Source organism: Onychomys torridus, chromosome 3 (genome assembly GCF_903995425.1).
Source record: "Onychomys torridus chromosome 3, mOncTor1.1, whole genome shotgun sequence".
Taxonomy (NCBI): Eukaryota; Metazoa; Chordata; class Mammalia; order Rodentia; family Cricetidae; genus Onychomys; species Onychomys torridus.
The window spans coordinates 108758561-108771602 of NC_050445.1; the positions used below are offsets into that span (position 1 = coordinate 108758561).

General features: G+C 47.1%; 1 protein-coding gene across 1 annotated transcript; it reads right to left on the reverse strand.

Annotated features, from left to right (window-relative positions):
* Window positions 1–145: 145 nt before the first annotated feature.
* C3H3orf22 (chromosome 3 C3orf22 homolog) lies at window positions 146–1947 on the reverse strand. Its single transcript, XM_036180708.1, has 3 exons — window positions 1859–1947; window positions 1417–1542; window positions 146–344 (listed from the first exon to the last, which is right to left on the reverse strand). The coding sequence occupies exons 1-3, from the start codon at window positions 1945–1947 to the stop codon at window positions 146–148; spliced, it is 414 nt and encodes a 137-aa protein (XP_036036601.1).
* Window positions 1948–13042: the final 11095 nt, after the last annotated feature.

The following is a 13042-nucleotide window of genomic DNA, read 5'->3' on the forward strand; positions in this document are numbered from 1 at the left end:
TGGTGCTGTATGGTCTTTGGTGCGAGGCATGGACCACTCCTAGTTTTTGGTGGCCTACAAGGCTGCTCCCCTTACAGATGTCTCTGTGGTAGCAGCTTGGAGCAGAGAGAAGGTGTCTGAGAAAGGACCATGGAGAGTAGATGTCCTAGGGAATGCTCTCAGATGGCTCCGAAGTCCCACTAGTGTAGGGCTGGTTAGCATCGGCCTTTGGAGGAGGCACCTTGCCAAGGTCTTGTCTAGGAAAACGGAGGCTCAGTAATTTAAGTTCCCAGAGGTTACATATTGGAGGATGTGGAGGCTGCGAGGAGAAGCTGAATGGTGATGTAAATTCTGGAGCTCCAGCCCTAGAGAAGCCACACAGAACCACCTGACCCAGGGAACCCTGCAGGTTTCAAGCAGCCAGGGAAGACAGGGCCATGTCTGGGAAGACTCTTGAAGGATGTCTCCATCCAGGCCTGTCCCAGCTCTATATGCAGCCTCTGTAACCAATGGCTACCAGAGAGGCACAGGATGTGGCACACACATTCCCCCTGCCATCTGCTTGTCCAGCTTCGGAAATCCAAATTAGACACAGCAGATTTCCAATGCTCCTTGGGCCTCAGGGTATCCCCTAGTCTTGCCCATCTACTGGGTGAGCTATGTTGGTTGATAGGCTCAGCTAAGTCATGCTCATTTTTCTTCTGTGGTTACCACCACTTGAGACTACCTCCTAGCTCCCCACCAGAGACTGTTCTCAATCTGAGACTGGCCCATGACTGGCTCCCACTTTACCTCCTGGCCGAGGCTGCCTTCATAGTCCACGAGATCCTTTCTCTCTTCCTGTAAGTGCAATTCCCTACACCGGGCTTCTCCTTCAAGGCTCCTGTTACTCTTTCACCTTGCTCCTCCTCCTTTATGCCCTGGGCCCCACAACTGGCCTCCTCATAAGAAGTAGGCAAAGGTTCAGAGCTAGAGGACCTCATGGGGCTGGGGTTTCTCCACTTGCACCCTGCTCATCTGTTCTAATGTGGTGCGGACTGTGTAGCCCCCATGTCTGTTTCCTAACTCCAGAGCACTGGCTGCTCCTCCCGTTGGGGGAAGAACTAATTTCTCACAGTGGCTGGTCTGAGGCATTGGGGTGGGGCTGGGGTGTCAGGATACCCTTTGCTACTTATCCCTGAAGTCCCTCAGGATGGAGCAGCCTGTCCACCATGCCTGTGTACAGGCAGCACTTGCATCCTGGTGGAGCCTCTTGCTTCCTGCACCTCTTTGTAGGATGGAGCACTGTAGTTACATGTCTGCTGACTCTCTGAGAGGACCTGCCCAAAGGTGACTGAGATTTCCCTGTATGGGGGTGAGGAGTGATATCAACGAGACATTTGCCTGTGTGTGGCCATTGAGGGCAGCCAATTACCCTGTACCCAGTACAGAACTTACCCTGGGGGAGGAATGGACCGTGTGGGCACCAGCTTCTTCTGTAAGGGCAGCTGGTCCTTCAGTGAGTTGCTCTTGGCCTTCCAAGACTGTAGGTTAGCTGGGCTGGGCTCTGTCAACCAAGACAACCTAGAAGGGCCCTTGTGAGGTAAGTACAGCCACCTACAGGTGTTCACACCTGGACCTTCCTATGTGTCTGGTCTCCTACTCAGTGCTTTACAAAACCTTTGCCCCACCCTTTGGCTTACCTGGCCTGGGACATCAGGTGAAGGAGGGAGAGCTAGATTATTGGCCACAGCATAGTGTTCCTAAGGGACCCCATGGACTAGAGTCTCTCCTCCTAGCTCCAAGCTCCAAGCTCCTCAGAACACCTGTGTTCTGGGGACCTGGGAACAATGTGGGGGTTGTAACGGGGTTCAGCCCTCGGTGTCTAGGTATCTTGTACCTGAAAGGAAACTTCTTGATGAATCTCTCCTGGCTCTTCATTTTATGTTTCTTACACCGATGGGGCTTCTTTGGGCCTTTCGATTCCATCCCAGAGGATATCAGGCCTTGTTCCCCTCAGCCATGGCTAGAAAACAAGAGGAGGCTGCCAGAGCAGAGGCAGGAGCAGGAGCAGGAGCTCATCTGACTTCCCCACCGATGGAGAACACCGTCATTGCTTCACTTCTCACGGGAAGGGAAGAAAGGTTGACGGCAGGTGAACTGCTGTGCTTGCGTCCACCCAAGAAAAACAGCTAGGAGTGCTGGGCTTCCGGAATAGCTCAGACAATCCTGAATGAGCAAGGTGGCAGGAGTCCCTCCCAGCCATCTGCCATCCATCTGAAGGATGGTCCTGTCACTGCTGCTTCCCTCTGGGGCAGGGACCACTGCAGAGTCCAGGGAATGTTTGACTCCATGACACCCATTCCAGGCATGTCTACTGCCTTCTTGCAGCAGTAACTCTAACTTCACTAACAGGTGGTCATGGGGCTGTCCACACCGGCTACTGGAGCTCACCAAGGCAGCCTAGCTTAACTCTTGAACGTGACAAGGATTAGGACTTGGATCACAAAGCTCCCAAACTGCTCTTTCCAAGGAAGTTGCAAGTGGGAGAGCTGCTGTGGCCCCACGGCTGGGCTCTGCTGCCACACTCAGAAGCCTTGGTCAGATGGGAGGCCCAGGTCCAGGGTGTGCTGGGAGCAAGCAAACCAGCAGAGCTGCACGTTGATACACAGGCTTAAGTGACACCACAGAGGTTGATGCTGGCCATGGTTGTGGGTGCCAGGCCACCAAGGGAGCCATAACCCCGTGGCTTAGGGTCAACAGGCCTCACAGGCCCATTGCAAGGTCAGAAGCCTCTGAGGTCACAATCAGTGACAGGGTGGCTGCTGACATATCTCACAGCAGCTGAGGGCAGGTATACCAGCACAGCAGAGGAGATCTGCTGGGGCACCTTATCTTGGAGAGAGAGAGAGAGAGAGAGAGAGAGAGAGAGAGAGAGAGAGAGAGAGAGAGAGAGAGAAGAGAGAGAAGAGAAACTGAAGAGGAGCCAGACAGCAAGATGAATGAACAGTCTGGAGTTTGGGGCAGTACTGTCATTAGAGATGCTCAAGAGTCCAGAAAGCCAAGAGGGCTGTTTCTGGTAACCCAGCCAGGGTTGTTTAGGAGCTTGAATTCCCAGCAGGCTGCTCAAATCCTCAAGCCTAGATTTAGGTTTTCTCCCTTTTCTCCCCTGGGCCAGAAGGTCCTCCCAGCTTCTAGGACGAGTGTCTTGAAGGGAGCAGCAGGAAATTCAGGTGAGGGTGCTGAGAGTTTGAACAGGAGACACTGGTTCTTCATTGGGACCACCTTACCATGGTGGGATTGGCAAAGTCTGGACTCCAGGTGGGGAGAGCCAGATGAGAACATGTCTTACCGTTTGGTGGTTCAGAGTCTCCCCAAAGGCTCATGTGCCTCAGGAGTGGTCCCCAGATGGTGGATCCAGTCATGAGAGGTGATTAGATCATGAGAGCTCTGAAGTAATTGAAGGGTCAACCCACTGATGAATTCATGATTTGATGGTACCATTAGGGACAGCGGAGACAGAAGATGGGCCTTGTTGGAGGAAATAGGTCACTTGGGGTGGCATTTGTGCTGGATAGTTCACAGCAATAATAACATGACTAAGGAAGAACTTGGTACTAGGAATGGGGTATTGCTCCCCATGTGTTTTGGGGAGGTCTGTGGAAGGACTTTGGATTTGGGCTAGAAAAATGTTGAGTGTTGAAATCTCAAGTGAGCTGTTCTGTAGAGGCTTGGGAGATAATGTTGGGAGCAGTATAGACGATAGAGGCCTGGCGTGAAGTTTCAGAAGGAAGTAAACACTCTATAGGGCCATATATGTGAAGAATCTGTAGTGTGTGGGCACCTGGGGCTGACTTAACGAGATTGACACTATTGAAGTGAGACCTTTGCTTTACTGGGACAATTGATGCTGTCAGCTGGAGCTGAGAAATTAGCAGTGATTAAGAAAAGACCAGCATCACCGAGGTGAAATCTTCTGGGAAGTGTTTCCTAAGAGTCAGCACACAGAATCTGTGTTCCAGAAGTAGCCAAGGTTGTCCATTGTGCTGGCAGCCAAACTTGGTAGTGTAAGAGTCACCCAGGTGGTACTGGTTTTAAAGGCATGAAGGGGTCACGGAGAGCATCTGTGGCTTGGCATTATGAATAGAGCCTAGGAGAGACTATTGATGAAACTGTGGCCCCATTGCAGTAGAAGACCCCAGCATTTTGGAGATGCCAGTTCCATGGGATGACTGCCAAGAACAGCAGCAGCGGTGGAGAGGAGCTGGCCTGTCTAGAAGACAAGCTGTGTGTGTGCTGCAGAGTGTGGAGCCTGAGAAGTGACCCAAGCTCTTTGGAGGAGCCCAGAAGATCATGATTCCCAGATACTGGACATTGTTTTGATCTGATTGTGGCTTGGTACTTCCCTCTTGAAGTAATGAAATATTTAATATTTTTGACTTTATAGGAACCCACACTTGAGAGACTGAATTTTTAAAAGCGATTTTTAGGTTTTGAAAAGAGACTGGATTTTTAAAGAGATTGAATTTGTAGAGACTATGGGAATTTTTAAATTTGTGAAATATTTTATATTGTAGTGTTATTAATGTGTGATCTTGGGGATGAGCAAAAAAGGAAAGATTGTGGCTTAACAGTGATGTGTTTGTATCAAGTCGACAAAAGGTCAACTGTGCTGGATAGTTTACACAAGCTAGAATTATCTGAAAGGAGAGAACCTCAAATGAAAAAAATGCCTTCATGTGATCTGGATATAGGCAAGCAGATAGGGCATTTTCTTATTTAGTGGTTGATGGGGGAGGGCCCAGCCCTTTGTGGGTGGTGTCATCCCCGACTGGTGGTTCTGGGTCCTATAAGAAAACAGACCAAGCAAGCCATGGGGAGCAAGCCAGTTTGCAGCACCCCTCCATGGCCTCTGCATCAGTTCCTGCCTCCAGGTTCCTGCCATGCTTGAGTTCCTGCCATGTCTTCCCTTAGGAACTGTGATGTGGAAATGTAAGCCAGATCAATCCTTTCTTCCTGAGTTGCTTTGACCACAGCAATAATCAACTAACTGAGATAGCGTTTGGAGGGTCTCTCTTGTCCATGGCTCTTCTTAACCCCTGTTTTCTCTTGCTGGCTTGCTGTGCGTCTGTAGCCTGCCTTTGTGCCATGTCATTTTTTACTAAAAGTGTAAAATTGACAGAGCACAGTCATGCACCAAAGCCTCTATAACCATGAGCCAAAATAAAGATGGTCTCCCCCCTCCTTGTCTCTTTTTGGTCATAATGACCCAAAACTGACTAACATGACTCCATCTGCCCAACTTGCTATGTGTCTCTGGGCTAATGAAGTTCTTGATTTTGTTTCCTCACTATTAAAAATGACAGCCTATCTGCCATGTGTCTGTGGAGAACAAAGATGAGATCTGTCTAGGGGTCACTATGTGACCCATGTGACACTTGTCGAGTGGGTGTGATGGTTTGGATAAGAATGGCTCTCATAGGCTCACATTTTTGAATGATTAGTCACAAGGAATTGGCACTATTTGGAAGTATTAGAAGGATTAGGTGTGACCCTGTGGGAGGAAGTATGTTTCTTGGGGTAGGCTTTTAGGTTTCAAAAGCTCATGCCAGGACCAGGCTTGCACACTCTGAGAACAAAAATAAATGGGACCTCATGAAAATGAAAAGCTTCTGTGTGGCAAAGGACACCATCATTAGGACAAAGTGGCAGGCTACAGAATGGTAAAAGATCTTTACAAATGTATGCATCTGATAGAGGGCTAATATCTAAAATTTATAAAGAACTGAAGACAACACCAAGAAAATAAATAACCTAATTAAAAAGGCATACAGAACTAAATGGAGAATTGTGAAAATATGAGACACAAATTGCTGAGTAACGCTTAAGAAATGTTCGGGGGCTGGAGAGATGGCTCAGAGGTTAAGAGCACTGACTGCTCTTCCAGAGGTCCTGAGTTCAATTCCCAGCAACCACATGGTGGTTCACAACCATCTGTAATGAGATCTGGTGCCCTCTTCTGGCCTGCAGTCATACATGTTGTATACATTATAAATAAATAAATCTTAAAAAACAAAACAAATAAACAAACAAAAAAAACCAAAAAACAAACAAACAAAAATGCCGGGTGGTGGTGGCACATGCCTGTAATCCCAGCACTTAGAGGCAGAGCCAGGTGGATCTCTGTGAGTTCGAAGCCAGCCTGGGCTACAAAGGGAGTTCCAGGAAAGGCGCAAATGGATGGTACTAGAAAAAATCATCCTGAGTGAGGTAACCCACACCCAGAAAGACAAACATGATATGTACTCACTCATAAGTGGATTCTAGATATAAAGCAAAGAACAATCAGACTGCAACCCACAGAACCATGGAAGCTATATAGCATGGGGAATCCTAGGATGACTGTGGCCTTTAGTAAGTTTTGGTTTTACTCAATTAGTGAGCAAGCCTCAATGAAACATTTCACTATTAAGAATTTATACTGTATCAAGTTGATAATAGAAAATTAATTAATTAATTAAAAAATAAAAAGAAAAAAATAAAAGAAAAATTTGAACTATTAAAAACAAACAAACATATTTTGCTAAAGCAGAAAGGGGGAACTTGGGGTTCATCATTCCTCTCCACATTCTATTCTTTCTCTTATATATTTTAAATTTTAAATTTTTTGTCAGTGGATTCTGCTGGAGTATCCACTACAGATAAACACTGGAGGGCTCCTGTTGCAAATCACCCTCTGGTGCAATGGAAGGATCTTTATGTAAATAAAAAAATATTAATGCAATCACCAAATAATGGGGGAGACAAAGCCCCAAATGGACATCTTTCACCACCAAATGAAACCTCCAGGGCTAGAGATGTGTTACAGCTAATTGAGTTGTTATGCAACAAACAACTCAGGTTGTTGCTTGATTGATTGATCGCTACTTGTTTGCTTGATTGCCAAGCATATTGGTTGTTCTCTACAAACCGCTAGCACAGCCCTATTGCTGCAGACAACACCTACATATAGCATTGAACATGGAGAAGTTGAACTGGTGCCTACCTAGAGCCTTCAACCATTCTGACTAGTGTTCATGGCACTGGAAGGTAGTCTACGTGCTACCAGGGAAAAAGCTAAATGCCAGTCCAGTTATTGAAAGGGAAAACTCAGTAGCCATCTTGAGAGATGCTTCCCCCTCCCCTCCTCCAAAGGTATTTGCTGACCAGCAGTTTTACAAGTGACCAGAAGTTGAACTTATAAGGCTGGGACAATAAATCTATGTATCCTGGACTTGGCAAAACAAGATAAGGGGAGTAATGGGCTCAACTGACCAGAAGTTGACCTCAGAGGAGAGTAGGACTGGAACAATAAATCTGAATGTTTCTATCCTGGGTTCAACAAAAGCAAGACATAGAGAGTAAAAATGTATGTCTCTGTAGATACCCTGAATCCTGTTAGCCAACAGTAACCTCATGCTTATAGTTCAGCCAGTAACTTCACAGAACTACTTCACTCCTAACCCCCTCGTCCAATCCCAAGCTGCATGTAAACCTTTCCTATATAAACCCCTTAAAGTGAGTGCTTGGGGATGTTCTCCTCCACTTTCTGTGTTGGATGTTGGATGTGGACCAAGCTTGCTTGTTTTGTTGTTAAAAACCTCTATGTGCTTGCATTGGATATTGGCTCTGTGGTGGTCTTGCTTGGAGGTCTTGCGACCTGTGCACAACACTACAAACCCTGCACTCTACAATGCTGACCTGCCTGCATGATATGCTGGTGCAAAATGGCACAAAGGTTGTGGGAGTAACCAACCACACTGATTGCATTAAAGGCCCACTCTATGAGATGGAACCTATGCCTGACACTGCTCAGGGGGCTAAGAATCTGAGAGTACATAGGCCTAGACATAGAGGATAATCAAATACTACTGTCCTCCTAAAGGAGCATAGCAACAGAATGACTCCTATTGACATTCTGTTATGTCCATGATCATCAGTGCGTCATTCAGCCACCATCAGAGACACTTTCTCCTGCAGTAGATGGGAACAAATATGGAGACTCAGAACTGGAAAATATGCTAAAAGTGAGAAACCTTGAAACACTCTATTCTAAATGGAGTGTCCTTCTCAAACCTCTCCCCTCAGGGATCAGGGAGCTATGCAGAAGAGGAAGTAGAAAGATTCTATTTGTAGGGATGGAAGACACCAAGCAAGCAGTGTCTTCCAGACACAAAGGACTGATGCACATATGAACTCACAGAGGTTGTGGCAGCATGCACAGGTTTGCATCAGTACAAGCCAGATGGGGCCTCAGTGTCGAGAGGGGAAGTAGACTCGACCCTCATCCCTACCAAGAAGCTATCACCGCTGACAACTGCTTACAAAGGAAAAATTAGTTTTCTCCAATGGAGTTTCACTGAGTAGACAAACCACACTTGAGACCCTATGCCCATCAGTAGATGGCCAACACAAAACAAACTCAATTCAATGGTACTTTTGGAGACTTTTTTTTTGGGGGGGGTGTCTTATAATGCTTTGGGTGTTTTTTTTTAACTTTACTGGTATTTTGTTGTGGAATATTATTTTAACAAGGCAAAGATGTGTTACATTTGTCTATGCTGCACAATATTACTTTAACTGTGTAAAGCTGTGTTACTTTTGTTTATGCCATATTTATTTAATTATGTAAAGATGTGTTTCTGTTTCACCTTGCCTGCCTAAGGCACCTGATTGGTTTAATAAAAAGCTGAATAACAATAACTAGGTAGGAACATGATAGGCAGGGCTGCCAGGAAGAGAGAATAAATAGGAGGAGAAATCTAGGCTCAAGAAGAATGGAAGGAATGAGAGAGAAGAAGGAGATGCTCAGGGCAAGAAACCAGACACACACGAGCCAGCAGACATACAGAAGCCGTGAAAGTAAGATACACAGAAGTAAGAAAGGTAATAAGACCTGAGCAAAAGGTAGAGGAAGAGAAACAGGTTAATTTAAAATAAAAGAGCTAGCCAGAAACGTGCCTAAGCTAGGCTGAGCATTCAAAACTAGCAAGTCTCTGTGTCATGATTTGAGAGCTGATTTGTGGCCTAAAAGAAAAAAGCCTGGTACAGTCTTGTCTTATATATTATGGTTTCGATTTTGTGATTTTATGATGTGTGTGTATGCATTTATATGTTTCTCATGCTTTTTTCTTTTTAATTTTCTATTTCTTTGTTTTTGTTCTGTTTTATTGTGGTTCATTGTTTTCCCTGTTTGTTTCCCAAAGATAGAAAAAAGATGAGGAGTTGGATGGGGGTGGGGGATGGGAAGGGTATGAGAACACATGAGGGAGCAGAAGCTGTGATCAGAATATAATGTATGAAAAATTATTTTCAATAAAAACATAAAACATAGGAGGGAAAATTAAAAAAAAACACACCAACAACACATATACAAATAAGCAACAAAAATCCCCAAAGCTCTGAGCTTGTACCTAGGGCTCACTGTGTGAGGATTAGCAGGGAAGAGGCAGTTAGGGAAGAGGTCACAGGGAAAGAAATACACTTCTCACATGGTGCCTGGACTATAAAGAGAGACAGTACTCCCACTTGGGAGCTGGGATTATCTCTCTTAGAGTCAAGGACCACCCTGGCCAAGGAGATGTAGTGGTGGGAGATGGAAAGAGGGAGCTGAGAAAGAAAAACAGGGACCCAAAGAGGGGAAGTCTAGGGCCCTACAAAAGACCAACCCAGAGTCCACTAGACAGTCCACCAACCCTGGAGACTCCACCCTGCTTGACAGAGAACATTCTGCTCTTTGCTCTTTGCCTCAGTAAATAGCTCTTCGAATTTTCTAAGTCCCTGGGTGTCTGGTTCTTTCTTTGCCTCAGGGAAAACCTGGAATCCTGGGCAGCTGCTCTATGGCACCGACGCCCCTGTTATAGCTGGGCTTGAGCCGCTCTACTACATACTCCACCAGCTATATTTACTTGGGGATCCCTCGTTAATAGTCCTAGGTCTTGTCTTAGGAATTTCTCAAAGTCTCCTGAGAGACAGGAGGCCACTAATCTCTGGCCAGAGCAAGGGCGAAGAGCCAGCAGCCAGAGTTCTGGGAGAGGACGGGGAAGAGGTCTGTGGATTCACCAAGCAGCTGTTCATTTAAAGATGGGCTGGAAAATACTGAAGCCTTCTTCCTGCCTAGGGACCATCAGTCAAGAGACTCTTGGCCCTACCCACTTTAAAAAACAGAACCCCCAAACCGCTGTCTGGGCTCTGCAGAGTGGACGAGTGGTCTTCAGTGTTGAAGGGGTACACACCTCAGTGACCTGGAGGGGCTCTCCTCACTTCCCCTCTGGAGGGTTGGGGATGTTTGCAGCTTAACCCACGATTCCTGCTTGAATTTGTTTTTAACCCATTGGCTTATTTGCCATGTACCTAATTTTCCCCCAACATTTCACAGAAATTAAAAGGAAGTAAAGAATACCTAAGCAAACGAGGCAATACCTGTTAGCAACAGAACCACTAAAATGTTCTCCAGACTTGAGCCAACCTCTATATGCTATGCAGGAGGCAGCCTCCATCAGGCTGGTGATTCTAGACTTCCCAGACAGCATTCAGCTGAAATCTCTGTTGATTTCCAAGCAACTTGGTGCATCTGCATGGCTTGGGAGTCCATCAGTGGGCCGCCCAGCAAATGGGGTTTCAACTTGAAGTTGAGACTATAACTTGGTCATTTAACACTAACTACAGAACACAAATTTGTGCTCTTATGCCTGTGTGTGTGCTTATGTGGACTGCAGAGATTTCTGGCTTAGGAGTGGCTTGTATGTGGCCTTGGTCATACACATAAGGCATCTTACCTTCCTCCCCAGTCCCCTGTCAAGTTAGATGAAGGCCATCAGAAAGTCAGATGCTGTTTCCTGTGGGCGGGGGTGGGGGGTAGGGGCATGAGTGAGAACAAGCAGACCTCTAGCCAGCTTCTTCTGGAATCCCGAGCACTGTGCCTGCCTACTCCAACATCCTTACTTTCCCACTGGAAAGATGAGACCATCTAGCACCTCGCTCAGAGGTATTCATCTGGAGGCCAGGTTTGCTCTTGGGCTCCACCTGATGCTCCACCTGTGAGACTGTGTACACCAGATAGTGTGGGATGGAGCATGGTAGGTTCTGTGTCCTGCTGTGTGGAGCAGCTGGAAGCAGGAAAATGGTGCCTCCCATTTCAACCCCCTCCATGGCCTGAGCCCCTTGAGCAGGAGGCATGCCCAAGGCCATCCTACCATAGAGTTGCTGAGAAATCACTCATGCAGAGCACTGGAGCCAGGACTTTTGAGATGCCTCTGAATGTGATGGCCATGCATGGCCTCTCTGGTCACTGGTCAGCTGACTATGAACTCCTGGTCACCTTTGGTGAAAGATTCTTATCACACTCCTGTCTCCAAGGTCTTCCTCTGAATAATATCTGTTCCAGGCAGGTCACCTTCTGATCTGGGCCCTTCCCTTCCCACCTTCAGGTGTCCTGGGTTAGGCCTGGGACCCTGGTCATGTGACTTCCTCGGGGCTCTGCCCTGGGCCCTGTCTGCACATCTGCCCTCCAGTCTCCCAACTAGTAACACACCCAGGCCAGCCCTCCTCTGCCTTCATAGGACTGGGCCCCCAGCCACATTCTTAATTCTCCCAAGCCATTTAGCACCTAGTGTCTGCCAAAATCTTGGCCCCTCAAGTCCAGACAGCACCTGCTACATCAGTCAGCTGAGATAAAATGCCCTGGGGATCAGTACTCAGACACTGGACTCTATAAAGGTTTTGGGGGAGGAGGGAGCTCTCAGTTGTAGCCACTAGTGTGGAGTACTTGTTAATGGCCAGAGCTCTGGAGTAAGCCATGGATGGAAAGTCTCTGTTACATGACGGACCTTTCGCAGCCTGCCAAAGCCCCCATTACTCATCAGTCAGCAGGTGAGTTCTGACTTTGTGTATCCTCACCAGAAGACACTCTGCAAGAAGCTGTGTGCCTGGCCCCTGGTGGTCACTTCAAAACAGGTGTCTGTAAGCGAGTGAGTGTGGTTGTTGTTACTGTAGACAAGTGTGTGATGAGCAACTGTCAGCTACTGTGATGACAGAGCTTCTCTCTGGCATCTGACTGAGCATAAAAACTGTATTTCCTATCATTCTTTACAGGTTGAATGAAGCAGCCATAATAGTTCTTGTCCTTGGAAACTTGTGGAAGCCACCACTTGGGGCACCCTTCTTCCCATGCCCTTCTCTCAAGTAAGATTTTGGAATGGAAATAGGAAGACTGTGGCCCATGGTGGCCTGGTGAGCACCACGGCAGCCTATATTGCCCACCTTGGGGCTTTTTCCAAGAGCAAGGAAAACCTCTCAGTTTTGGTTTGTTTTCCCTAGTGAAAGGATACCAAGCATTCCATTTCCTCATTACCCCCCATTTCATTATTAGTCCAAAGACTGTAAAAACTCTAGGCCAGAGGACTAACATTCGAGATCACTAATTCCCTTCAGAAGCTGGGATAGAGGTACCACACCTGCACATCTCCTGAGCCCTGTCCAGGCTGCTCTAATTCCTCAGAAGAGAGTCTCTCCTCCAGGTGCCAGGGCCCAAGCCCAGGATCCCCAGGCTCCTATGGATCTCCTGAGCACTGTCTCTAGATCTGGCAAATGCTTCTCAGGATCTTCAAGCTGCTCTGATTTGCTGGGGGCATGTGGACATGGAGCAGGCATTGTACTTCCCAGCTGGCAACTAAGAGAGACCCAAAGAACTCAGACAGGGAGAGTCAAGGTCAGGATGGTGACAGTGCCTTCAAATAAACCACTTGTCCAAGGGGAGGGGCATGGCAGAGCTGGGCACTGATGCCAAGTCCATTGAAGCAGTGTGGTGGGTACGGGCATTGAAGAAGTGGGAGAGACTGGAGTCCAATCCTGCTGACCAGAGAGAGTGAGTGCTAAGATCAACCAGAACATGCGACCCAAGAAGGGAGAGGACTGACGTCTCTTAGTGTCCATCGTCTCGGGGACATCCTGTGACAGGTGTGCAATTGGGTAACAAACCTGTGTAAAGTGAGTAACTGTTTCAGTCCACTCAAATTTGTTTATCTTGTATTAGATTCAAGTGAGA

Coding starts and splice junctions, on each gene's coding strand:
- C3H3orf22 (XM_036180708.1), bottom strand. CDS start 1,947: ATGGAATCGAAAGGCCCAAAGAAGCCCCATCGGTGTAAGAAACATAAA. Junction 1,543..1,858: donor ATCAAGAAGTTTCCTTTCAG/GTACAAGATACC, acceptor GGGCCCTTCTAG/GTTGTCTTGGTTGACAGAGC. Junction 345..1,416: donor CGGTCCATTCCTCCCCCAGG/GTAAGTTCTGTA, acceptor TGGCTTCTCTAG/GGCTGGAGCTCCAGAATTTA.